This window comes from Zootoca vivipara, chromosome 7 (assembly GCF_965207765.1).
Source record: "Zootoca vivipara chromosome 7, rZooViv2.hap1.1, whole genome shotgun sequence".
Taxonomy (NCBI): Eukaryota; Metazoa; Chordata; class Lepidosauria; order Squamata; family Lacertidae; genus Zootoca; species Zootoca vivipara.
In genome coordinates, this window is record NC_142590.1 from 36,842,108 (window position 1) to 36,869,684 (window position 27,577).

The window sequence follows — 27,577 nt, forward strand, 5'->3', positions numbered from 1 at the left end:
AAACTCAGCACCATAAGCAGAATGCCAGGGATGGTGCAGAAATGACAGATATGCTGATGAAATCTGACACCTGCAGAATAGTGGGGCTTGTGCAGGTTTTCTGCCAGTGAAGATCTGCCTGTGGGCGGGGTGGAGTCAGGATGGGGTGGCCCAGAGAAGTGCAGTTACGTGCTATGCTATACTCCTCTAGGCTCCAGTGACCATGTCATAAACAGTACAACTTTATACCAGCCCCTGTCAAAGATGCAAAGAGTTTCCCTCCTGCTGATGCCAGTGGGAGAGAAACTTCCTTAAAAAGATATGTCTATGACCACCCTGCTCACTTTGCTAGGCCGGGCATAGGATATGGTGTTGTAACTCATCACCCAATCACAGCACACCAAGTATATAAATCCAACATAGGGAGAATGCAGCTGAAGGCTTGCCCCAATGCCCCATGCCTAGAGCTCCCAAAGGCCAGTGTTGGTGATGGGGAAACCGGGAAAGGGAGGGGGGGATTTGCAGGCACAGGAGTGGTTTCCAGAGACCTGTTTGTTGGGCATTTGTTCTCATTGGTTTGTACGACAATTCTGCAGAGGTTATACAACACTGCCATCAAGTGGGAAAATTATCCCACATTTTCTATTGCTTCCCCCATCACATTTCTTACTGCAAAAAGTCTACTTTTTAAGCATGAGAAGCCTGTAGTGCTGTTGCTGTTTACCACAATGTACTCATCTTCTTAGAGGTGGTTTAAGAAGAAGGGCCACGTTATTTCAAGAAGGAGCATAATTGGCATCTATTCAAATGGGTGAGAGATCCAAAAGTGATAGCAGTCTGGAAGCGACCAGCCTGGAAGCGTCCACAGAGAAGTGGCTTCCAGAACATATCGAGGAACCTGAGTACCTCACTTCTAGGGGGAAACCCCCACACCCAACAATAACCCCCATTCCGATCCAACAACCACATCCCACACAGGCAAGCAAGGGAAGTGGGAAACATTGGCTGCAAAGTGTGACAATGGTGACCCATTTGTTCAATGTGAACATTTGTTTTTATATATACCCCACTTTCTTTGAGGAGCTTCCTCCGCAAATGAGGAACTGCCCTCCTTGCGGAGAGCTGTGTATTTTGTGACAGCAGCATGAAGCTGTAATAAAAGGACTATAAATCTATCAACTGCTCGTTAATTCTTATCTGTGAAGTTACCAAAGGGAGGGGAGGACTAATTCTGAGCTTGACACTCTGTGTTGTGCCATCCCATTCTGTGGCGTTCCCACCCCCACCCCAGCATCGCTTGTGAGCAGCGTAAGGAAAATGGAGCCCCTGCCTGGAGGGATGCTGGGTGACTGGTAGAAAGAGCAAAGTTGTTGCTGCCCGATGGTTTTGGGTGCGGTGTCACTCTTTTATACGTTGTGTGGGGATATATCAGAATACACCCCTGCGCAACATGCAAAAGAATGGCACAGCACTCAAAAGCATGTCCTTTTCACTGTGGCTATGTGTTCACAGATGCTGGGGGCCTATTTTCTGTTTTTATGCTATTTTTGAATTTTCTCTTTTGTGTGTTTTCTCTTCTACTCCTGGGCTGCATGTGTATAGCCAACCTACCTGCTTAGCAGTATGCTGCTGACAGACCTATGTAGTTGTCTGCATTTTTTTTTTGAGTAGCCAGTTCTTTTAATGATTATTCCATACAGTTTTTAATGGTTTTTTTTTAAAAAAAAAATTTTGTTATATTGCTGTGCACTGCCCTGATATTTTGTGAGAGGACAGACTATAAATATGTCTATAAATATAAAATAGCAGTGATGTAACTTTACTCCCAGTGTAATTGCTATGTAGGATTGTTCTGCTAATCTTCTGTTTATTAGAAGCCGTCATTATAATTTGCCCATATCGCTTTAATGGAAATTCCTAAATTGTTAAAAAAAATTCCTCCTCGAGGACAGATGTGTTTTCAATGAGAATTCGCCTTTATCAAAACGCCATGAGCTCACAGCACTGATTAAATTATTACATGTTGTGAAAGGTAAAATAAATGTCTTAGTTCTCGATTTTCTTTCTTGTTTCACATATATGGCCCTTTCATAGCATGCCATTATGTTGCTGTCTGAAAAGTTTCATTGTTGTATGTACATTGCTTAGGATAGGTTTTTTTAAAAGTGGCTTATGCATTTTTCTAAATAAATAAAATAAATGCGGCATCTACTTTTTTTGAAACATTAAACTCATTCTTAGCTACTTGCCCTGCAGCTTTTGATCACTGTGTGATATGCCTCTGTGTAACTAACTGACGGGTATACAATTTTATCTTAATGTTACACAAAGGCTAATTACATAGCAACAGTTACTAGCCTGCTTCTTTTCTTCTGACATGTTTGACAGATGGGTCACACATGCCAAATACTTTTTTTTTTAAAGTTTCTATCCATCAACAGCTTAGCTACCAAGTTTGAAAACTTCCTCCCGATTTTATCTTGCAAGTTCTTGCAATGCAACCATTTTTTTACTGGAATACTTTTACTGAGTTTTGTTTTGTTTAAATTCGTCAACTCCAGTCTGTTGTTAAGGAATAGAAAAGAGGATTGGAAGGCAACAGCATTGCACAATGAAAGGTGAAAAGTTTATACTCTCCCTTTCCCCCCTGTGTGTGTGGTTGTCGCTGAGATTTCCAGTTGGACCACCAGAATATTTGTTGGCAGAAACTGGAGCAAGCTTATGTAACAATCTGCACTTTCTCATGCTAAATGCTGAACTTCAAAGGCATGTTTAATGTATTGCGGGTGCATAATCTAAACACATCATGTATTCAGCTGGCATGTTCACAAATCCCTATGCCACAGAAGTACTGAGAACTAAAAAGAACGAACTTGTAGATGGCATAAGGAACCCTGATCAGCTTCTGAACTGGCTGATAGAACATGGCATTTTTACACCGGAGAAAAAAATGGTCTTATCCTACTACAGAACAAGAACTGCAAAGAATTCCCGGGTCCTGGATATATTGGTTTCTCAAGGTGAGCGAGCTTGCAGGCTCTTTTTTTATCCATGTCTGAAACAGATTGAGCCACAGCTGTATAACAACATGAGGAGTTATGTCAGCAATGTGAATGAAAGAATTGGTGATGCCAGAAGGCAACTGATAGGGTATCTACTGGAGAAAGATAAAGGGTGGGTTCAAAAGGGTAAAGATCCTCACCAAGAAAAGAAGGATAGCCCCAGACAGGTTTTAGCTAAGCCAGAAAAGCTGACTCAGATCAAATGTAAAGTAAAACAGGATTCAGCTGCTGTGAAATCCCAAGACAATTCTTTCAATTCTCTTTCTGTCTTTGATTCTGTGGCTAAAGGTAATCTTTCCTATTTAGAAAAAATCTTAAAAGAGAATGATATTAACGCAGTAAACTCTGAAGATGAAACCCTCCTACACATTGCAGCGGCTCACGGGCATATAGAAATAATTGATTATCTAATTGGCAAAGGAGCTAAGCTGGAAGTTAAGGATAAGAAAGGAAGAACCCCACTACACAGAGCTGCTGAGAGAGGTCACGGCGAAGCTGTGAAAATGCTGCTCCAATCGGGTGCCAACATGTACACCTTGGATCAGGAAGGCAAGAGCCCACTTCATTTGGCCCATCAGAACCACCACACCCATGTTCTGAAGAGCATCCTGAAAGAAGAGGCGAGGCGACACAAGAACCAACACAACTTCCTGCACATGGCTGCTCTCAGAGATGACAGTGAGCTGCTGCAAGCCATCCTAAAGAATGGTGCTTTGAAGGATGCCAAGGATGAGAGGGGACAGACTGCTTTGGGCTATGCCGTGTCTCGAGGGTTTGAGAAGACTGTCCAGGTTCTCCTGGAAGCTGGAGCCAACATTGATTCTAGCATCATTGATGTAGCCTTTAACAGCAACAGTCAATCTCTCTTCAAGTTATTGCTGGACTATTCCAAAGGCATGTCGCCGGCTACGATGGTGTCAGCTCTCTTTAAAGCCATTCAAAAGGACCTGCATGGCATCGTAGCAGCTTTAATTGACAAAGGTACCGACAAAAACGCCCTCGACGAAGCGCAGTACACGCCACTGCTTGTGGCGTGTGAGATGGGCAAGACCGAGTCAGCAAAAGTTCTCATTGAAAAGGGAGCGAGCCTGAAGGACAAGACCCCAGACTCAAGCAGTGCTTTACATCTGGCAGTTCAAGCTGGAGCCTCCTCCATTGCAAAGATGCTCCTGAGCAAAGGATTGGATGCCAACATTGCCGGGCAGGGAGATCAGACCCCCCTCCACGAGGCCGCATTGCACAATAAGGAAGGGCTAGTTGACTTATTAATAGACGGAGGTGCGAAAATTGATTCGGTCACTAAAGAACTGCTCACTCCCTTGCACGTTGCAAGTTATAAAGGCCATGTGGAAGTTGCGCAAAAGCTGCTGCGACGAAAGGCTAATGTCAATGTTAAGGATAAGCAGGCAAAGACAGCTCTGCATCTTGCTGCTGAAGCAGGAAATCCTGCTATGGTAGAACTGCTGCTGAACTACAATGCTGACTCCAACGCAACAGACAAGGAGAAAAAGACCGCGCTTCATCTTGCAGCCATGGGAGGTCATCTTAGCGCAGTGAAAGCACTGTTAGCGAAGAAGACCAGGTTTGGTGCAAAAGACATGGACGGATGCACATCTATGCACTATGCCACCATCAATGGGAATGTGGAGATACTACAGGCCCTTCTGGCTGCTGGCAAGAATAAAAATATTGATGACAAAAATATTTGGAGGAAGACGCCGCTACATCTTGCAGCAGAACATGGACACAGCGACCTAATACATTTCTTCTTGAGCAACGGTTCAGCCATTAATGCTCTGGACAACAATAAGGACACACCATTGCATTGTGCTTGCAAAGCCGGTCATTTTAACTGTGTGAGCGCATTGGTCAGCTGGTCTGAGGGGGGTAAAGCAAATCTACAGGCCACAAATAGCCTGAAGAAGACTCCACTTCAAGTAGCAGAATCCAGCCCTACTGAAAGCCAGGCTCAAATTGTTACTCTTTTGAAAAAGAAAATGTTATTGATAAGATAAATGTGCTAAGAAGAAACTACGTAAGAAGCACAAGTTGTTTCTTATTGGTGTCTAGTGGTTGGATCTCTTGATTATTTTTATTTGAAGGAGGGAGGGTTCCTATAAACAAGCCCACTATAGGTCCTAGCCTTAAAAAAGCAACCAGCCTGTCCACTGGAAGGAGTTGGCAGAAGTGTTTCATTGCTCCTGAAGCAACCCTCTCTGCATTCCTACAGAGGCAGGGCTTCCCTTACCTGCTAGCGCACTTGGTTTCTATTCTGAGCACAGAGGAGGAATGGGGCCCTCATCTCTTCTCCTCCTCAAGCCTACTCACTTGCCTGCATGCAATTCCATGCTGCCTACAGATACTTTGTTGTTCAGTCGTTTAGTCGTGTCCGACTCTTCGTGACCCCATGGACCATAGCACGCCAGGCACTCCTGTCTTCCACTGCCTCCCGTAGTTTGGTCATACTCATGTTCGTAGCTTCGAGAACACTGTCCAACCATCTTGTCCTCTGTCGTCCCCTTCTCCTAGTGCCCTCAATCTTTCCCAACATCAGGGTCTTTTCCAAGGATTCTTCTCTTCTCATGAGGTGGCCAAAGTATTGGAGCCTCAGCTTCACGATCTGTCCTTCCAGGGAGCACTCAGGGCTGATTTCCTTAAGAATGGATAGGTTTGATCTTCTAGCAGTCCATGGGACTCTCAAGAGTCTCCTCCAGCACCATAATTCAAAAGCATCAACAGATACTAGGCTAGTACTTAAATACTGTCATGGAAAGCTTAACCTTTTCCTGTAATGGCTCCAAGCACATGGAACGCTATTCCATGGGTGGGGTGGGGTGGGGGCTAAGCTATCTCCCTCCTTGCGAGTGTTGTTTTGGTTTGCTCTTCAAATGTATTCAGTTCGATTACCGCTTAGCATTTAGATTTTAGTTTTAGATCGCCTGCCTATCTCTTATTGTTCCTGATTTGTTTTGATGTTTTATTGTTGCGTGCTGTTTTATTACAATTGATATTAGCTGCTTTGGACATAACCTTTTCGGGGTGTGGTTGGGATTACAGATATTACTGTACTAGGAGGGTTTTACCTGGGTATAGCCAGGATTTTTGTTAGGGAGGGCAGGACATTGTTGGAGGGGCAGAACTGACATGATTGGTTAATTAGTTAAGTATTTATACAGTATTGTTTTACTTGATCGGGGGAAGGAGGGAGGTGCCCCCTCCCCCTCTTGGCTACACCCATGGTTCTGCCCCCCAGCTCATTCCATTTGGCAACCTCCAGTGTCCCCATATTAACCCCCTTTTTATTTCCTTTTTCACCCCATGCAATTGCTAAACCTCCATTTCACCTTCCCAACTATATTTTTGAAGCAGATACTCTCTTCTGTTCTGCAGCCCAACTTTGCACCTAATTTCACCCATTTCCCCCTATGTCCATGCCTCCCCCTCCATATGGGGACCCCCATTCACACAGCCCCCCCCTCCATGCCTACTCTCCTCTCCTATTTTGTAGTCCCATTTGCACACATACCCTCATGATTATATGTTATTGTATCTTTAAAACAAATAAAAATTTAAGAGAAGGTATGTCAGTTAGCTTGTTCAGTTAGAGAAGGTTAAGTTTATGGTTGTTGTTTATATATGGGTGTTTGCTTGATAATAAAATATCTGAATTACTGCATTGAATCTGGAACTTCATGTTGAAGGTAAAACATCGCTTCTCGGCCTTTTGGCTAAGATAAAGTGTGTAGTACAGTGGAACCTCGGTTTATGAACACCTCGGTTTATGAATTTTCAGTTTATGAACGCCGCGGACCCATCTGGAACGGATTAATTCACTTTCCATTACTTTTAATGGGAAATTTCGCTTCAGTTTATGAACGCTTCAGTTTATGAACAGACTTCCGGAACCAATTACACCCATGTTTCAGTTTATGAACGCTTCAGTTTAAGTACTCCGCGGACCCGTCTGGAACGGATTAATCCACTTTCCATTACTTTCAATGGGAAAGTTCGCTTCAGTTTATGAACGGTTACTCCGCGGACCGTCTGGAACAGATTAATCCACTTTCCATTACTTTCAATGGGAAAGTTCGCTTCAGTTTATGAACGCTTCAGTTTATGAACAGACTTCCGGAACCAATTGTGTTCATAAACCGAGGTACCACTGTACATGGTAGGAGTGAAACACTCTATGGGAACATACTATGAAAAATTTGTGGGGTCCACATCCATTATCTCTCTCATATAGGGTAGCTGAGGAATGGAAGAAGGAAAGTACTGTAAGTGAAGAGGTGGGGGCTCTGAAAGGGGAAACATACATGACTGTTTTAAGCAATGGCAGAAGTCTGAACAAAGCAAGGATGGAGAACACTTAGAGTATTACTTATTTCATAAAATTTGTACAGTACACTGCTAGATTGCAAAAACAACAAAAACCTTCAAAACAATTTACAAAAAAATATAAAACCAATTTTTTACTTGATCATTGTACCTGTTCTTCCTGCTATATTGTTTATTTATGGAATTTGGGTCCCATTATTCCTTCAACCAAACTGCAGGAGGCAGTGCAAGACAGGAGTGCCTGGCGTGCTATGGTCCATGGGGTCACGAAGAGTCGGACACGACTAAACGACTAAACAACAACAACATTCCTTCAACAAGCTCAGAAGAGGCTTAAGCAGGATAAAGCTGAGTCATGCTGACATCATTTAAGGCAGCTGAGGTGCTGTCTGCTCTCACACAATTCTTGGTACCTCAACAACTTTATAGTTAATAAGCTGAAAAGATACTCCCACATTTATGATTTCAGTCCTCTCTTTTGTCGTAAATGGTATGAAATTTCTCGTTAAGGATATGCGAAATGCGTGCATTTTATAAAACTCCTATACCAAGGAATAGGGCAAAAATCTAACATCGGCAGTGGCTACTGGCGTGTGATAGACGTATTTTTAACTGAATTCTAAGTAGGACCGGAATGTTACTTTTCTCACGGGTGAGAGCTCTCCTTTAACTTCTGTCCTTTTCTTTTGATCAATATCCATGGCTTGCAACCAGAAGAGGTCATTTTATCCCGTTTTAATTTCTCCCCGAGCACTCCCACTTTCCCTTTTACGTTTTCATTGTGGAAGCTTCCCCTTGTCATTCAACTACTGTATGTGTGTGTGTGTATAGAGACAAGAACATACTCGATTCTATTTACCCAGCTGCTTCTCTCTTCCCATCGCAATCCACTTCCTACCAAGCTCTCTTCCTATTCCCACCGCGCACTGCCCCCCCCCCCAAGTTCGCCATCCACGTTAGAGCTTGAGGCCAAAAGGAAGGGCGCCCGCAGCTTCGCAGCTTTGTGAGGCGCATGCTCGCAACTCTCTATGGTTGAAACGCAATCCCTGGGCCGGCCTTGGAAGCCCCGTTTCCTGTTTTGCTCCCGCGACTTCCGGTGTCGGCGGCTGCGGCGTCGGCGGGCGGGTGGGTTTCGGCATGGAGGCCGTGGAGGAGCTCGATGTGGACGTCGAGGGGGACGCAACGGCGGGGGGCGCCGGGGAAGCGGAGCCGGGGTGAGTGCAGGGAGAGGCAGGCTTCGGGCCTTCAGCCGGGCCCCGTGAGTTTATGCCAGGCTCCTAACGGCAGCCCCTTCATTGGCGGCGGCGGCTGCCTCAGGCAAGCCATGGCTCTGACCGGGGCCTGGCCGGGGGTTTTTTGTAGCCTCAGCGCCTGGGCCTCTGGCAGAGGTCTTTGGCGGTGGGACTCCCTCTTTCTCCTCCTGTATCTTTATGGAAGTGCTCAGATCTTGTTCTGGCCTCACAGCCGCGGCCGTTATGTCAACCTAAAGGAGCAAGAGAACGTTTATTCTTATTAGTTGGTCTCTAAGGTGCTACTGGAAGGATTTTTTATTTTTATTTTGACCTGAGTGTGTTCCTCGTGTGAATGCTACCAGAACAAGGCATGCCTCTCCGTTCTTATGGAGGCAAGACAGAGAGTGGTCTGCTTGGCACCCTTAGGCGAGGAAGTGTCAATACCCCCCCCCCACATTTCTCTAGTTAAATTAGGATGTCCTAAGGAAAAGCTGGACATTCTGGGATCAAATCAGAAACCGGGATGGTTTCTGTAAATCCAGGACCGTCCCTGGAAAATAGGGACACTTGTAGGGTCTTGTGATGATCCCCTCAACAGTGCGCAGGTGGTCCAGGAGAATGACATAAATGAGCTCCACAGGAGTAATTTCTGACCTGACCTACCTGACAGCTGGTGGGTGGGTTTCTCTCCTGGAAATCTTCTGGAGGAGAAATGAAACAAGAGTTCTGACACCTTGAATACATTTAATGGATTTATTATAGCACAAGTTCTTATGGACTTCAGTCTCACTTCATTAGATGCATTGAGTGCCATCAGTTGCTTGCATGTATAATTCGTGGGAGGGGAGCTTCTAAAGCAGCAAGATCAGAGGACTATGAAATGCAAAAAGCACACTTCACTTAGGGTTTCAGTGTGTGTAAGCACAGTGGTGGGTTAGCCACTGCTGACTTAGAATAATTCCTTCTTAATTTTGACACACACCAATGCATATTCACAGCACTGTCAAAAACGCTTAAATCAGTATCCTTCCTTTCTTTCCATTTAGATGGATCTGTCTGTAGCACAGGTGCCACAGGAATAAGTATGAACTTCTTACATTAGTTCCTCTAATGTAGATCACTTTGCCTCCCATATATTTGACAAAGGGAACACTTATTCTTAAAAATAAACACTTCCTGAGTCTCAGGATTTGATTTCCTACTTGTGAGAATTGTGAGGTAAAGCATCATATGGGTACATCATATAATAGCTTAAAATGGTCTCTGCTTAAACGGTTTGCACCTCAAATTTATTATTTCTTGTACTAGCAAAAAGGAGGTATAGGATTGGGTGCAAGGTATAGGATTGGGTGCATTAAAATGCTAGCAGCTTCTGAGAGGATCAGTTTTTAAAGTATGTGACTTTTTTTATTTCATTTCAGAAGCTATGAAAATCCTTCATCCAGCTTACTCCAAGATCATTACCTTGATTCAACTTGGCGAACTGATATGGGTCTTGTAAGTGAACTATGAAATGGACTGTTAACTCTGAGTGAACGTCCATCTTTTTGAAGACATCTTAAGAGGTCTTTCTATCACAATCACTTAAATAAGTTGGGATTCAAAGGGCATAATAAAAATACAACTTGTGCTGCTCCATGGAAACATACTGAAGGCTTTGAATGATCTGTGTTCCCAGCTAGCTGTGTAAAACAGCTGATTGCAACCTGAATTTTCTATACACAGATCTTGTTCAAGTGCTTGCACAAGGAGTATTGCTGATCTGTGCATGACAAGGGACCTCCAGATTTCAGCCATAAAATCTAAAGAAGTGTCATGCCTATGTTCTTTACAATATGCTTATTGAAATTCTTTTCCATGTTCTTTTATCATAGTTTTTAAGAAAGTCACGGGACCGCCTCTCCTGGTATGCCCACGGAGGACCTTACGGTCCGTAAATAACATTTTGGAAGTCCTGAGCCTCAAGGAGATTAGATTGGCCTCAACCAGGACCAAGGCCTTTTTGGCGTGGCCCCAGCCTGGTGGAACGCTCTGTCACAAGAGACCAGGGCCCTACAGGATTTGACATCTTTTCGCAGGTCCTGCAAGACTGAGATGTTCCGCCAGGCCTTTGGTCGGGGTTCAGTCTGACTCCCTCTCCCTTTTCATAAGAACTTGCATGAAAGTGGCCTCCCAATTTTTCTCACAGGCCCATATAAATTCAGCACAAACAGTTGGGCCTGGTGAGCATTTAAGGTTCCCAACCCTAATCTGCGGGTTGCCATCTGATTGGATTTTATTCTGATCCTGATCTGATTTTAGGATGTATTTTAATTGATTGCCTGATTTTATGTTAATGTGTTATACACTTGATGTTAGCCACTCTGAGCCCAGTTTTGGCCGGGGAGGGTGGGGTATAAATAAAAATTATTATTATTATTGGTGCAAATTTCTGTTAATCTTTCAAATTCATTATTTGCCACAAATTCCCTGGGAGATCTTGAAAATAAATGTTGGATTTAATATATAAAACAAGTGTTCCATAACTTATGTTTTTCTCCTAGCCATGGAGTCTTGATAGCACAATTAGTGAAGAAAACAGGACTGCCATTGAGAAGATGTTGTTGGAAGAAGAGTATCCTTTACTTATTAATCAGCATGACAAAATAAAATCCTCACCCCAGTAAGAAATTAAGCTGTAGTGCAGGATTATAATCAATAGGCTACACTTCGTGATTAGAAATTGCTCCCTGACTTCCTGATGGAAACTCTCATTAATCACCAAGGTGCCAGACACCTCTGGCTTCTTTAACAAGAGAGCCTTGCTGTTTCTATCCTTCTACTTGCGTCTGATTGATCATTAAGGTCTGATGAATTAACATAGCTCAGTCAGCAGGTTTTTGTGTCCTTTGAGTAGTCCTTTGTTTTTTATTTGTTTTCAATTACAGTCCAATAATAGCCTCATTATAACAATAGCAATTTATAATACAATTATTAATACGAATCATTTAAATACCAAATTATATAATTTAGATAAAGTGGCCCTCCGCATGCTAGATTTGATGATTTTCTTTATTTCTGCATTCCAAAATCTTACAGTATTAGTTTCACTAACATTCCAGTCATAATAATAATCCCTTATACAACTGCAATATTAATAACTTCTATTCGTGTTGACACATTAAATGATTTATAAAACTGCAAGTAAGGAACTCGGACTATATCCTTGTTCTTCCTTTGTGTGGCAGTTATTCTGACCGTGGTGCTTCTTCCTGTCCTTGTAAGATATTACCGGTATGTCTTTCTTTCCCCCGATTGTTGCTGTTATCCATCATGCCTTGGGCGGAGCTGATATCCCATTGTTGTTCCAGAAATTTCTGCATCGCTCCATCCCGTGCTTCATAGTTTTGCACCAAGAGCTTTAACAACTGCTGCAAAAGTTGCTCTGCCCCAGTAAATAAACTGTTGTCACCATTTTTCCTCTCTGCCTGGGAAGAAGAGTGGTCTGTTGAACTGCAACCTGTTACTGAAAGTTGCACAGTTGGTATCAATTTTCTGGCTTTATACTTTAATCGTTGACATGCTTAATAGGGAGTAAGCCTCATTGGACGTAGTTTGACTTCTGACCTTTGTATTTCTCTGCATTAAATAATGTTCTGCTGGTTTTGCAGTTAGTTTATAGCTAATCCATTTACTACAACCTACAATCCATTGGACTGCAGTTACAGATTTCTGGTATGATAAATTATTAATTATGAAAAGAGTAGCATGCAAAGAACCTCATTAACAGTACTTTAGAAAATCCTTAATGAATTCCAGATACTATCTATCTAGCAAATCCCTTCCAGAAAAAATTTGGCATGAACTGAAAGAAAGTGATAAAAAGTGCACAAAAAGGTAATATAGAGTGTAATATTTCAAAGGGGGGAATTCGTGTTAAAAAGACTCACTATCTTTACAAACTTGCATTTGTCTTGCTTTGTACTTTACAGCCACAAGAAAGAAGCAAAAGTAACGTATGTACTTCTAATGTCACGGCTAAGAATTAAGTGATTGTACTGAATATCTAATACCTTTAGGACTCAAGCATGCTTTTTTAAAAAAACCCCTGCAATAATTGCATTTTTAATGCTGCTTTCTTTGTTGCATACCCTGACCCCACCTCCCACTTTTTAAAAAATAATAATAATCTAGTTTTCTATTTAGGCAGTTGACTAAAAGGCCTATACCCAGTTTCCAAGTATATTTATGTGCATGTTAATTCTAGTGATTGAGATTAATTTAAAAATAATAATGTACATTTAGATACTGTTTTCTGGCATCTTTTTGTTTCACACAAAGGCATTTTGCTTTATTTTTTATGTAAGGATACGCTCACCTACAAAATCAGCTAGTGGATCGCTAAAGTGGACAGTGAAAGAAAAAGAACTATTTGAACAAGGACTGGTAAATTTTTCCTGTGGTTAATGTTTTAAAAAGTAGCAAATGCCCTTAGAAGTGGAAATCTCATGTTCTTCAAGTAATTAAAAGTGTTTTACAGTTTTACTGTATGGCGTGTTATTTGTTTTCAATTGTAACAAAGTGTTATTGAAGAGCTTTAATACTAAAATAGTTTCATGCTGGATGAGATTCCTATGCAAGCTGACATTAATTTTTAGATGAAGTGGGATTACTCATGTATGGTATAGGTGCCTAGCTACTTAATGGGATTTTAAGCCATGGGCTCAAGTACTTTTCCTTCACTTTCTCAAAACTCTTAGCTGCAATCTTAACACATTTCTCTTGGTAAAAAGCTGCCACAGAGTGGGAGAGAAAAAGGTTTTTAGTAAGCAAGTAACGAAAGCACATCAAAGTGCAAGTAGATAAATAAGTACCGCTCCGGTGGGAAGGTAAACGGTGTTTCCGTGTGCTGCTCTGGTTCACCAGAAGCGGCTTTGTCATGCTGACCACATGACCTGGAAGCTGTACGCCGGCTCCCTCAGCCAATAACGCGAGATGAGCGCCGCAACCCTAGAGTCGGTCACGTCTGGACCTAATGGTCAGGGGTTCCTTTACCTTTTTAACTTACATGGGGTCAAAAAGCAGTGGAAGCTTCATATGATATATTAAATTGATTTGTTTTGACTTAAGTGCTAAAGTCATGTTTACTTTCCATTAGGCTAAATTTGGCAGAAGATGGACAAAAATTGCCATGATGATTGGAAGTCGCAATGTTCTCCAAGTAAAGAGCTTTGCAAGGCAGTACTTTAAGAACAAGGTAAACTTCATATAACAACTTTCAGTTGACAGAATGACTTAGTAGCAAACCTTGCCAACAGATAACTAAAAAGGGATTACTTTGTTTGAACCTTGCTTTGTATGTCTCCCGCAGCAAATGATTTTTGCTTTCATGTTTAATTTCCTGTAATATTGGCCAACCTGCATTTTTCAAAAAGGGCTTTTAAATTTGATTAAACTTTAAGGGAGAACTCTACTGTTCTTTGTCCACTGTGGACAAAGATCAACAGGGTTATTCCCTATCAACCTTGCTCAGACATGAGCAGCTGAGGTCCATAAGAGGAGGACTCTTACCATACATCACCATACTGTCCTACTAAATTTACTAAATAAAGGCTTCTTAAAGTCTGAAGCAAGGAACACATACTTTTCTTTTCCACAATCAAAAACAGCTGGATAAGTTTTGAGGTGGCAAATGCTAAGCTGTGATAGAAACTCGTATTATTATTTGGTTTGATAAGCTTTATATTTCCCTTGTGAATGTCATTATCTGGGTACATACACATTTTAAAAATAGAGCAGTTATGGGGAAATTCACCAAAATTGGCAAAATTAAAGGTCTTTTGAAAGAGGGCCCAGTTTTTATTAGGGAATTTAAGAAATAAACAAACAACCATGACTTAAAATTAATGTCTCCTTTTAGCTACTGTTATTTATTTAGACTTTCTTACTTTGTCATACTTAACTCATTTTAATGTACTTCTCTGTTAAGGCAAAAACGGATGGCTCAGAGAAAGTGGAACTGCAGCAGTATGTCAATGTTCCTCTTCCCAGTGTCAATCAGGATGATGAAGGGAAGGTGGTGTCATGGGCACTCTTAAGAGGTCGGGCAGACCCTAATCTAAATGCAGTGAAAATTGAAAAATTATCAGATGACGAGGAAGTAGACATTACAGATGAGGTGGATGAGCTACTTTGCAATGTACCTCAGCAAGAAGCTGGAAAGTCTGATTTATTAGATATTCCAAAAAGTCCATCAGGAGAGAGCAATTGGACAGAGCCTATCTTGGATTCTGCTGGACACATGCCTTCAGTTCTGTTAACATCAAGATACATTCCAAAGCCAGAGCAGAGCACAGTTGAAAGTCTAGAGACTGCAGTGTCATGCTCTGAGAATGGCGGTCATGGAACCATGTTTTCAGAAAATCAGAAATGTGATGGGAAAGGAATTTCTGATGATACTGATTGGTTTCCTCATCCAGAGAATTGCAGAGAACAGGGAGACTTCACTGAAAACAGTCTTCTTTTCCATCCTTCCAATCAACTGGAAGAGGAGAATCAGATAGATGCAGAGGAGCTCAAGCCACCAGATCAAGAAGTAGAAATAGATAGGCAAACTGTGCTAGAAGAAGAAAAGCAGGCAATACCAGAATTTTTTGTGGGACGACAAGCCAAAACACCTGAGCGCTACCTGAAAATTAGAAACTATATTTTGGATCAATGGTAAGCAATATAAGCCTATTGGAAAATTATACAGTAAGGGGAATGTATGCAAAGCAACTGTGTGGATATTTAATATCCTTCCTTTGTTCAATCCATTTTCTAGACAAGTGATAGCCAGTTCCTTTATTGACTGCAGCTGGTTGATTGTATCTTTCTCCTTTGGAGCTTGACCAGGGTGGGTTAGCTCAAAATTACACATGTTGTTTGTTGGCTAGCTTACCCCCAAAAGTAGGGAACCTGCCAGACCCTCGTCATTTGGCCCATAAGGTTGTGCTGGCCAAGCCACAGCCATGTGTCCTACACCTGGTGTCATATATGATGTCATGTACGAGTCATGAAAAAAAAATGTGATTGAGCCGAAAGGGAGCCTTGCACACACCAAGACAAGGAAAGTAGCTGATTGTTGGGGCTCACATAATGCATTGCCTTTACCTTCAGGGATTTCAAAGCATTTGGTCAAAAATGGTACATCTGACATGAGGTGATGGATAGGTGGGCAGCTGTGCCCACTTGTTAATACTTGGCTCATGGGGAGTTGGGAGATAAGGCTCTGGCTTAGCCCATGAGAGATGACTTCTGACCCAGGTGGGCAAATCTCTGCATGAGTGGAATGGTTCGTGTTTAATGGACTCCTACTACTCCCACTAATGGGATACATCAATGAATATCAAATGCTGCTAACTTAATTGCCCAGGTAATGCTTTATTTTATCATTTGTGGTGGTCTTTTATTATAGGGAAAGAATCAAACCAAAATATCTGAACAAGACTTCAGTACGCCCAGGGCTGAAGAACTGTGGGGATGTTAACTGTATAGGACGGATACACACATACCTGGAGCTAATAGGAGCAATTAACTTTGGTTGTGGTAGGAAGAAAACTTCAGTCTGTTCATTTAGTTTTATATTTTTATTCTGCTTTTTCACAAGAGTCTCCACAATTGCTTGTAATGTTCATCAGTTCTATCGGAACACATTTACTATATAGAAGCTAAAACCAGAAAGCAAATGGGCCATGGAAAGCATATGGGGGCACATTTAGAAACATATATTGTAAAATTCTGAACAGAAAGAGATGGAAAACATGACCAGTGTGGTTGTTGGTTGAGGCAGAAGTTAGTCCAGAAGGTGCCATGTGGCAATCCTTAACTTTCTCTTAATTATAAATTTTACCCCAAATCCTTTTATTTGTCCTTTTATTCTAATTTAATCCTTTGTCCTTTTATTCTATGTTGCAGCCTATACACCAGACTTAAAAAATACACTTATGTAAAAAAAAGGGGACTACTATTTAATATAATTCCTGTTCTTATGGTTACCATGGCTGTAGTGGTGTCTAGAAATATGTGACTTTCTTGGACAAGTGATGATTAGTCCTCCTAAGTGTTAGATCTGTTGCCATGGCAGCAGGCTATGGCCAGCTAACATCCTTTGACTGCCTGCATAGATGCTCAGAATCTACATGTAGTTTTGTTTTTGTGTCCATTCCCCACTGATAGGCTTCACAAACCCTTCCTTTCCCTCTCTTCTTACTCAAGTTCCTCGTCTGTGGGAAAGCTAGAACAAAAAGCAAAGCTTTAAGCTCAAACCTATCCTCCAGTCATGGTCAAATGGATCCCCCCCAAGAACCACAGGAAGGAGTTGTACTGGGTCAGCTAAGAACTGAACGTAGCTGAATGGAACATAGTTGAATGGCAAGGGGAAGCTCTGCCATTATGTGACCCAGTTTGCTTGTCACATTAAATAATGCTTCTAAACAAACTATGGTTTGCATACTGTGAACAAGCAGCATGCTAGTTCACACTGCAAAAGTGTCACTGTGTCTATTAAAATACTTAACTAAACGTCCCTGAAGGACCCAGCCACCTGATCTACACCATTTGGGCCTAGCTTCGTTTTTGGATAAAGCCATTCAATATTTTTTCATATTAAAAAAGGACAACCCTTTATCCTTTCTTTTCTTTCTTTTCTTTTAAGGCTTTGAGAAATAATTGGATCGGTACTATATATTCAGTGAATGGAAGCTAAGAGACACCTGCTGAAATAGTGTATCGTTCAATATGGCCTAAATGCCACTGCCACCTGATATTCATGTTTTTTCTCTTAATTTTCCTGCTGTTGTTTGGCTTGGTTGGCTCAGATGGCTAAACATTAGGTGGCATCATTGTTTTGTTTGTGAGACACATGTCATGACTTTCATGTTGTGAAGAACAATTAAACAATTTATCTTTAACTCTTGGTGATTAGAATTCAAAGACATTCAAGAGTAAAGCCATCGTTTGCTTGTGACATCCAGGTAGCTCACTTCTTATGCATCTGAGTTAGTTCTCTTGCTCATTTCTACAGAGCAGGCGATATATAATAGACCACAGCAAGTTGACAAAATTCGACCCAGAGAAGGCAAAGACACTATAGAAGCATATCAGCTTGTGCAGCGTCTACAGTCTATGGTAGGATGGAAATGTAATTTATGTGCCACATTTCTTCTTTTACTGCCTTTTGGTCACATTCCTGCAGAGTGTTACTATAGTATTTCTGATTGGGAAGCAAACTAGAGTACCTTTTCTCACAAACATTGCTTAGATCTTTCTGGGCTAAATAAATTATGTATTGGAGTTCTGCACATAGTACTATTTTGGTATGGGACTTTTTAAATTATACATTGCTTTCAGGAAAGAATGTTTGTCAAATACATAAAAAGTGGCTCTTTGGATCCAGTGCACTTCACTTCACTGACTGAAACAAAATAAACCATCTTTTAAGAAATCAAGTGAATAGGAAAGAAACGTACTGTATATGCAAGGTGTGTGCTTATGTGTATGTCCAGAAGCTGTAATCAGATGCATTTTTACTTTGATTCAGCATATAATTTCAGGGGTTGTTAAAGCTCCACTGAACTTCACTGAGTATCTCTACCATAAGTAGAAACCTTGCAAATGATTGGTGCATAGAAGCAGAAGTACTGGATTCTGTGCTTTATGGAGTGAATAAATGGCAGTGCTGGTTTCTTAATTCTTATAAAGCATGTCACTACACTATCTGTTGCCAGCTTGGAATTGGCCCACATTTTGGAGTATAGTAAGGCAACGTTCACTATGGGCCCAGGTGGCTGATGGCTTAACCTTGACACAAGTTCAAAAAGTAGGTTCAGACCAGTCCAAGTAGACCAGTGATCTGTATTCAGAAGCTTATTGTGAGCATGCCAATCCACATTCTGCTACTCCACAACAATAATGTGAACAAATGCTGCTGACTTTATGCCCTTGAACAGACCTGCACATGTGTTTCTGTTTGCCGCAGCGTACAAGGAGACGGCGCGTCAGAGACCCCTGGGGAAACTGGTGTGATGCCAAAGATTTGGAAGGACAGACTTTTGAGGTAACATCACTTTTAAACTTTTCTAATATTTTTCAACTCCTCGTGAAAGTCAAGCTGTTCCTGCAGTGATACGCTTTTATTTAATTATGTGAGCTGTAACTGTTACACAAGCTTTGAGGTTTCAGGGTGGCTTACAAACATTTAGACTTAAGTAAAAATATTAAAATATTGCAAAATATAAGGATAGAAGATTGAGAAGTCAGGGAAAATAAAAAAAAAACCTTTGCCTGATGCCAAAATTGCATGAAGGTAGGAACAACATGAGCCTCTTCGGGTGAGCCCTAAATCTGGTGCTGACCTCTGTCACATCCCCCGTTACTTGCCTTTTTTATAAACTAAAAAGCTCCAAATTTTGTAACCTTTCTTCGTAGGGAAGTTGCTCCAGCTCCTTGATCATTTTGTTATTGTGTCCTAAAACATGATTCAAGAGCCAGTGACCAAAAGTTCAGAACCAGAGGTCATCCATGAAATTTATATGCTGTAAGTTTGAAACAGGCAAAATCACGAAGTGATTCATGTAATGTGTGGAATAAACTGTTGCAGCAGTAGCATAAGTAAATAGATCTAAAGTTCGTGAATGAAAAATCTTTGTGTAAATAGGAGATAAAATACTTGGGTATGGGACTTCTGTGTTCCAAACCAGTATACTTCTTAACGTCAAATCCCACTGAGAGGCCGTATTTCCTGTTTCACGAGCTTCCCTAGAACATCTACCTGTAGTTGCTGAACTAGGTGAACCTTTCAGTTTAGCCATCCAGTGGTCTTAACAGAAGCATTATGTAGTAAGTAGGATAGAAGGCTAGAGGTGGAGTGACAAAATCTTATGCTGTTTCATAGTTTGCTTGAACTTGGAACACTAAATGGAAAAGTGAAGGAAATTCTTCCAGCTTTCTATAAAAACAAACAAAACAGCTACTTTTGGTCTTGGTTTCCTGAGCCCCATCTTTACAGTGACAGCAGCTATGGGCACCTACTAAATTCAGGACAACTGAGGTTCAGTGTGCTTAAGCCCGCTGATTGAACTTCAAGCTGTTTTAACTAATCATGATGTTTTGTTTTTAGCACCTTTCTGCTGAGGATCTAGCTAAGAGGAGAGAAGAGGAGAAGCTGAAACCACCAAAAGCATCTAAAGGACAAAGGCAGCCCAAAAGGTTTACATTTTTGTATATGCCTACAATATATTTTAGAAAAAGTAGCTTATGTTACTTTCGGTATGACTCCTGCCTATCGGCAGCACTTACATTGTACTACTTCACTGAGCCCAACTGCAGTTCACAAATGTGGAGATACTCCTGTGACTCTTAAAAACTACCACATAAGTCTACAAGTTCAAACAATTTGCAAGTTTTGTATATAGTATTTAAAACTACAATAGAAAAAATGTGATTATTTTTTTTAAAAAAAATGATTTCCCCCCTTTATTAATTGTATATTTTCAGAGCAATTTTCTTTCATTTTATAGTTCATTTGATCCCTTTCAGCTGATCCCTTGCTGTTCCTTCACAGAAGAAAAACCAGTAAGTATGAGTTAATAAATAAGCAAGAGCACACCTTTGTTTACTTAAGCAGGCTTTCCTTATCATTTTTATCTTTTCAGGAGCCATTCCAAGTAACGGTAGCTGCAGAGGCACTTCTCATCATGGACCTGGTAAGAACTATACAGTGGTACCTCGGTTTGCGACCGCAATCTGTTCTGCGGAGCCAGTCGCTCCCCGAAGGCACGCTTCTGCGCATGCGCGAAGCACCAATAGAGCGCTTCTGTGCACTGTGCAGATCGTTTCTGCGCATCTGAGCGCCGCAGATCCCGGATGTAAACACTTCCGGGTCCGCGGTGGTGAGAAACTGAAGCGGTCGCAAATGGAGGCGGTCGCAAACCAAGCATTGACTGTACTTTATAACCACTTTTCTGATTTGTTTGGTTCCTTCAAAGCACAAAGGGAAGGCTTGATCCATGCCAAAACCACAATTACCCTCCATATTGCTGCTGTTGAGACTACTGCTATACAATCCGCACCCTTTAACTGGCTAAACTTTTTTTTTTTTTGGCTTACCTAAGGCATGGGTGATGGCTGTAACAGCCCATAATTTCTTGTTTCTGTAGAAGATGATAACCCTGAGATAATCTCTAAGCAGGTATGGCAACAAGCTGTCATAAATGTGATGCTGCTGCACAATAGTATAATGCAGTATAATGTGTGATTAGTCATGCCAGAAGAGAAACTCAGAATGTTAATATAACCACCTACAAAGGAAAAGTAAATTCTATCTTTCTTGCTGAAATGGGGGAATATTTGTATTTTTGCTTTTTTCATCTGTTGTTGATCCATAAGTAACTGTTGGATTCTCAAGGCTGCTTTTTAGTGCTTTTCCCACTAACTAAGTAAAGATGGCTGTGTAGTTTTTGATCTTCACAGTCCCTTATGGGAGCACCTGACTTAATTTTTTATCAGCACTGGCCAAAATGCCCAGGTGATGACCTGGTTTAGCCCCAGGAAAAGGGAGGGAGTAGGGAGTACATAAAGCTCATTCACATAGCACTAAACCACGGTTTAGGGTTGGGTCTAAATGCAGCATCTGTGTAATTATTGCTGATAAAGCAGAGGTATGAAGAGGTTTCAGGGTGTGGGTAGGTGGGGTTATCATATATGCTCACTACAGAACTCTTTAAGATATCCAAATGATATTTTCTTATGTCTTTAGCATGCCCATGTTTCAATGGCAGAAGTAATAGGACTGCTAGGTGGAAGATACTCTGAAGCCGATGGAATAGTTGAAGTAAGTATCATGCATGTTTAAAATTCTGTAACATGAGAGTGCAGGCCTTATCTGGGATGGCTCCCTGAATGTGGAATGCCCTTCATCTGAGAAGAATGGCTAGTGCTCACTGTAGTGCCCTTTCAGCACCAGCTAAGACCCATCTACTTTTCCAAGGAATATATTTTTATGAAACACTACAGATTTTTTTATTAAAAAAACACATTATTATTATTGTTCTTGTTTGTTGTTGTTTTATCTGCTCCTTTGGGACATTGTTATAATATTTATGGTTTAATATGCTTGTAACCTGTAGTAATCAACATAAACACAAAACAGCCTTGATCTAGTTAGTGCAATAGGCATTAAACCAGCCTATTAGAAGCACCAGTTCTTACTACCTGTTCATGTGCTCAGAGGGATTAGAGGGAAACAGGATTTTCTTATGATCTATCAAGGCATCTTTGAGTAGACTGGATGCACCCCAAAGGGCATTGCAGCATCCATGTATAAGTATCCTTTAAGCATTTTACTATATCCTTGTAATACTTTTACTGTAGTCAGTATGGAATTCAGGAAGCTGCTAGTTTTTTGAACAATGGAGCAATCCTACATCCAAGAAGCTGGTTCAAAGCAAGGTGTGAGTGAAGCTGGTGAAAAGTATACCAGATTTAAACTCTTCAGGAGCAGGGCTACATATGGCTGAGTTGGGAAAGTGTAGCAGAGGGGAAACAAGCCTTTAAGATAGTATTTGAGTTATATCACCCTTTTTGCTGTAATCTCTTGTCATGCCAGTTAAAGTTCAGCCAGGCTTGGGGGGAAATATGCCAGCGTATCTCTTGCTGGAACACAAGGATGAGGAGTTATGTCAGCATAGCCTGACTACCCTGAGAACCTCCTGGCTCAGGTGGCTTTCTGCTGGATCCTAGCCCTGTTCATCCCAGCAGATTTTGCTCTATCGGATTGCTCCCTATGTGTATTGTCCTCAAGAATCAAACACTACACCACCACGGAATTGTAAGGCCTCCAATCTGATTGGTTCATTACAGATTTGCGCAGCAGAACCGTGCAATAGCATCAGTACAGGATTGCAGTGTGAGATGGACCCAGTATCTCAAACACAGGCATCGGAGACACTTGCTGCTAGAGGTTACAGTATTATTGGGTGGTATCATTCTCACCCTGCCTTTGACCCTAATCCTTCAATACGAGATATTGATACCCAGGCAAAATACCAGGTAACAACCCCCCCTCCCCGGGTGTATGATGTTGAGCAAAGGAAAACTAGAAATGATGTAAATTATAATATTTCAAAGTATTATCCAAATAATTTATTGACCCTTTACTTTAAAGCGACTACTTCTAATTGTAAGATGTGGGGTTATCAGAAAGCAAGTTTGCATTGCATTCTTTATTATTTTCATAGACACACACTTAAACAAAATAAAATTATTGCCCTTTTATATTTTTCCATACAGAGCTATTTCTCCAGAGGTGGGTCAATGTTTGTTGGTGTGATCATAAGTCCTTATAATCGAAATAACCCTCTTCCGCATTCCCAGATTACTTGTCTGGTAATCAGTGATGAGACCAGTCCTGATGGATCCTATCGTAAGTGTTTTTAAAAATTATTCTTAATGCCTGTCTGCTTCCTATCTTCATCATTTAAGTTACATTTTGAAAGAGGAAAAATTCGGTGATTGGTAAGACAAGGGAAATAGCATATATAATTTAAAAGACAGAATAAATATACTACAATGGGCTGCAGCCCTAACACTGGTTACTTCCAAGTAAGTCCCATTGGATCCAGCAGGGGTTCCTTCTGTGTAGACATGGTTAGTATTAGAAACTTTTGGAATATAAGATTTGCACTGTAAATAATATGGGGGTGTTTTACTGGAATGGAGACCATAATGTTAATCCTCATGGATATCAATTACTGCATGTTTTAGGGGGTTGTGGTAAGGTTGTCTTTTAAGAAATGAAAAAAGCAATAGCACAAGGTGATCAGGAATCAAGGATTCATTTGAATCACTCTGTTAAGAAGATGAATGTTTTTGGGTGATAACCAACATTAGAGTGGAATTGTTGAGATTAGTGAATCTAAGTAACTTATATTCACTGACTGCAGTGAATCTTCTCAACAGTAGATGGATATTGCCTTCTTTGTGTAACATTCCATGGCCTGGTTGGGATGGAACAATAGAATCAGAATTTACGGGTTCAGATTGCAAAAAATCCTCGCACTCACCTCCTGCATACAAATTCCCCACCCCCCTCTACCCAGATGATGAAAGGTACAGTAGATTAAGAACACTCCTGGGTTTGTTTTAACTAGAGTTAATAGTGATCACTTGTAGATAGAAGGGTCAGGTAGGGAAGGAAATTCATGCACGTGGGTGGGGGTGGAGAAAGCACGTAGATTTGAAACTATTCCCTGAACACTAGGTCTTGTTACAATTAAATCTGGCTCAACTATTTAACCTTGTGCTCCTTCTTTCTACTTGTATACAACTTCCCTTTATGCTGCAATTTATTGCTTATCCTATAAGTGGGGGGAAACCTCATCAGTATCCATGAAATGTCTGAGAGGCTGTAAGTATAGGAAGCACTTTTTTCCTGAACACTTTTTTAAAAAATCTGATAAAATATTATTATTCACAAAGCAATTTTGATAATTGTGAAGAATAAATCTTTTAAAAATAGAAATCTGATCATATGGAATACGGTGAAATTCAAAAGTGCCAAAGCTAGTCTTTAATCTCTCAGTGACAAAGCTGGTCTTGAAATCCCTCTTTTGATATTATGCTTTCCTTAGCTTTCCTTAGCAGATATCCTGAGCATGAGGACAATTGCAGTTTGAATATCATAAATGAAAATGCAGATTTATCTTGCTGTGGAAAGAGAAGGGGGAAAAGTATTGTGAATTTCAACCATTGAAGGTTTACATGTGCAAAATGTTGTGCATATGAGAGCGAGAGAGAGAAGGAGAGAAACAGCCTAGTTCCCTCCAGATATGTTGAACTACAACTCCTATCAGCCCTGGAGCCTGGCTTAAACAGACATTTGTCATGTGATACAGGACTTCAGAAATAGAAGTCCAGAGCACTTTGAATGAATGGGAGTTGTCCCGTGCTTCAGATCAGAGTCTTTGCATTCAAACAAATATTTCTACTCAACAAAATATTGCTGTTAAACCTAATTCTGAGATTGAAGCTTCTTCAGGCTACAACTAGGCTAAATGGGCTCACTCTTGACAGTACATGGTTGTTTTATGTGCAAAAACTTTTGCTCTTCTCAGGAATTTAAGATACGCATGTCAAAAAGTAGGAAGTGTAATATTCCATGCATAATATGTTTTAATGGCTTGCAGGCCTGCCATACAAGTTTGAAGTGGGACAGATGTTGGAAGAACCTAAATGGGAATTAGTACTGGAAAAAACACGATGGATAATTGAAAAATACAGGATGTCTCATAGGTGTGTGGCAGCTTGCATTTCAGAATCTTGTAGTAAGCCAGTTCCAAATTACTGTATTTGCATTTCAATACAGAATGTTTTTATATATCGACTGATACAGTGTTGTCATATTCTTCCAACAGCTGGGTGCCCATGGATAAAATCTTCCATAGAGATTCAGATTTGACCTGTCTGCAGAAGGTAATAATCGTAAATACTTTTGCTTCTTGCCTATGAATACCTAAAGAAGTCTAATCTTGTCTAGTTATAATAGAAATATTAAATATTTGTGGAACTGGGTTGAAAGCAACAGGCATATGCAAAAGCTACCCAAACGTAACTAATGTTTGTTGGCTACTGATGTTTTGTGTTTGCCTTCAGGGTGGCTTGTTGTTTTGGTTTTTGCAAATGGGTTTCAAAATGTTTTCGTAAAAATGTCTTTTGATTTAATTGTTACATTTGAAGATGGGCTACGAAATAGGATGTTTTCCTGTCATGGGCATCATTTTGAGGTGCCTGTCTCTTAATCGTATTATGGGTGTCTTACATAGGCAGTGAAAAACAAATTTATAGATGGTGCTGTGTGGAATTATTTTTCTTGGGCCGTAGATAGAGATGCTAGCAAATTAGAGAGGTTATTTTACTTTGGTCACTTTTGCATGGATTTTGGTAAAGGATACTTACAGAATTATGAACATTTGTGACAAGTTGCACATATAAATAATAGTACGTGCTAGTAGATTTTAAAGTTCAAATGTGTTAACACACTGTAGGATTATTCACTGCTGTGACAGTTTTTTGAACAGAAGCCAGTTGTTGAATGAATGAAAGATCTGTGTAAGTGGTCAGATACAGTTCAATTAGTGCTAACATATATAAAGCAAGTCCTGGAGGTGTTCGGATTAAGGAATACCAATAGATTTGTGATGGCTTTTCTTCCTAAATGTTGCTTCAATGCTGGTTTGTTTGTTTGTTTTTTCTTCAATCTGAAACTAGTTGTTGGAGTGTATGAGGAAGACTCTAGGCAATGTGGCAAATAGTTTCATCGCTGAAGAATTCCTGGCACAGCTAGAAAACCTATTCCTTTCAACATACAATAATGAGAAATGGAATGATACTACTGAAGAAAATAGCATGTGTCCAAATGACTTGCCAATATGATAGTGCTGAAAAGAATAAATGCTCACTTTATTATAAAGTGTCCATTCTTGAACGTGACAGCATCCACTGCGGCTCAAGAAAATGACTGTTACTGAAAGACAGTGTGAAACAATCATGACTATCTGATCTCTGACATAACTTCTAATCTTCTGAAATTATGGTTGTGTTGCAATGAGATGAATGAACTACTTGGCAGCCCACCACTTGGATAAAACAGTTGTGCCAATTGTTGCCCCAAATAGCTGAAGTGATAGTGTTCTGCTTGCACCAAGAGTTATTTGATGTTAACATAAATTAGTTATTGCTTACCTTGTGCCATTTTAGGGAACACCCCTGTGTTATACATTTCAATGTCTAATGCATCTGCAAGCACATTTTGTCCAGTGGATAAACTGAGTTGTATTGCATATTGCTGAAATCGGGAAAGGATGGAAAACGCGTCATAAGACAACAGTGATGATTTCTCATTGAGCATCTCAGCCTTGAGTTTCTCACTTGATGTGTGCCCAGCCCATTCAAGAGGCTTACTGCTTTCAAAAGAAGTCTGCGATAGCAGAACAATATTGGACTAATAAATCCTGCATATCAAATTCTTCTATCCAGATTAATTGTATAGATTTGCAGAGTTTGGGTAGCCTTGTTCATTTCTCAAGAACGAGGGAAAGAAGGCTGAGACTTTCCAAACAGAAATTAAGAATTGTGCTTAAAGCATTCCCTTGACCCTTGGGTATTGCAGCTCAGAATATGTCCTAAATATGAAAGACATACAAAGGAGTAAGAAATTTTTGTAAGGATTATAAAACTTTATTCTTGAATCCCAGGTGGACTTCTTTATTTTTATCATGTGGAAGTTATGGATGAATGTGCAACATGCTCCACTTCAGCCCCTTTAGTTCAGCATTAGAATATATTTGACTCAGTAATCTTCTGCATGCAAGGGACCCTATATAATATTTTGAAATATTACCTGTTACTTGACTCCTAAGACCATTACGACATTCCAACTTGCATGTGATACAATGCCTCATCATCCCCACTGAAATTCTAGCATATTGCTAAATAATATTTGGGAATTCCTCTGGATTGGAATATCCAAAACCATAGTTTATGTTTTACAGAGTTATGTGATAATCATATTGCAGCTTCTAAATTTTATTGTTTACCGTACATCCTTATTGTAAATCTACATATTTCATAGGACGGCAATGTAAATATTGTATATTTGTACAGAAGAGAATTACTGGACTATTTGACCCTCATATAAAAGCACAATACAGGTATATTTGCCCGTGATGTCTTTTATCAGGAATTGAGAAAGATTCTATCATTAAAACAATGCAAAGAACTCTTCTTGCTCATATTGCCCCTTCAATAAATTGTGTGAAGATGGTATCAATGTTGTTTGGCTTCAAATTTGTATTTCTGTGCATAAAAAAATTATAAAAATTCCCACGGACATTGCAGTTTCATTTGTCATAGATTTGCATTTAGGAGCATCATTTTGTATCAAATAATTAA

General features: G+C 40.5%; 3 protein-coding genes across 8 annotated transcripts in view; 2 read left to right on the forward strand and 1 right to left on the reverse strand.

The window, feature by feature from the left end:
- The window catches only part of LOC148685042 (uncharacterized), a 63,439-nt gene extending 55,093 nt beyond the window's left edge, over positions 1-8,346 (reverse strand). Inside the window, exon 1 of one of the 2 annotated variants that reach the window (XR_015951034.1) lies at positions 8,225-8,327. The gene's annotated coding sequence lies outside the window, so the exon portion shown is untranslated. Of the gene's footprint in view, positions 1-8,224 lie in introns of both variants that reach the window. The other variant, XM_088673996.1, reaches the window with a different exon arrangement.
- MYSM1 (Myb like, SWIRM and MPN domains 1) lies at positions 2,365-27,508 on the forward strand. Of its 5 annotated transcripts, XM_088673990.1 has the most exons (21): positions 8,475-8,593; positions 9,658-9,693; positions 10,033-10,108; positions 11,155-11,225; positions 12,410-12,487; positions 12,583-12,606; positions 12,958-13,036; positions 13,749-13,847; positions 14,580-15,310; positions 16,047-16,177; positions 17,655-17,758; positions 18,609-18,686; positions 19,749-19,837; positions 20,149-20,203; positions 20,284-20,334; positions 21,387-21,461; positions 22,490-22,678; positions 22,919-23,051; positions 24,814-24,919; positions 25,042-25,099; positions 25,895-27,508. In XM_088673990.1, the coding sequence occupies exons 3-21, from the start codon at positions 10,100-10,102 to the stop codon at positions 26,057-26,059; spliced, it is 2,325 nt and encodes a 774-aa protein (XP_088530116.1). In that variant the 5' UTR covers positions 8,475-8,593; positions 9,658-9,693; positions 10,033-10,099; the 3' UTR covers positions 26,060-27,508. The 5 variants fall into 5 exon arrangements, with proteins under 5 accessions (XP_060132854.2, XP_088530116.1, XP_088530117.1 ...); XM_060276871.2 differs by lacking the exons at positions 8,475-8,593; positions 9,658-9,693 and adding an exon at positions 2,365-2,597; XM_088673991.1 differs by lacking the exon at positions 12,583-12,606.
- On the forward strand, positions 2,591-6,717 carry LOC118088143 (CARD- and ANK-domain containing inflammasome adapter protein-like). The gene is made up of 2 exons (XM_088673992.1): positions 2,591-5,407; positions 5,788-6,717. Exon 1 carries the CDS (start codon positions 2,786-2,788, stop codon positions 5,054-5,056), a length of 2,271 nt encoding a protein of 756 aa, XP_088530118.1. The 5' UTR covers positions 2,591-2,785; the 3' UTR covers positions 5,057-5,407; positions 5,788-6,717.
- Positions 27,509-27,577: the final 69 nt, after the last annotated feature.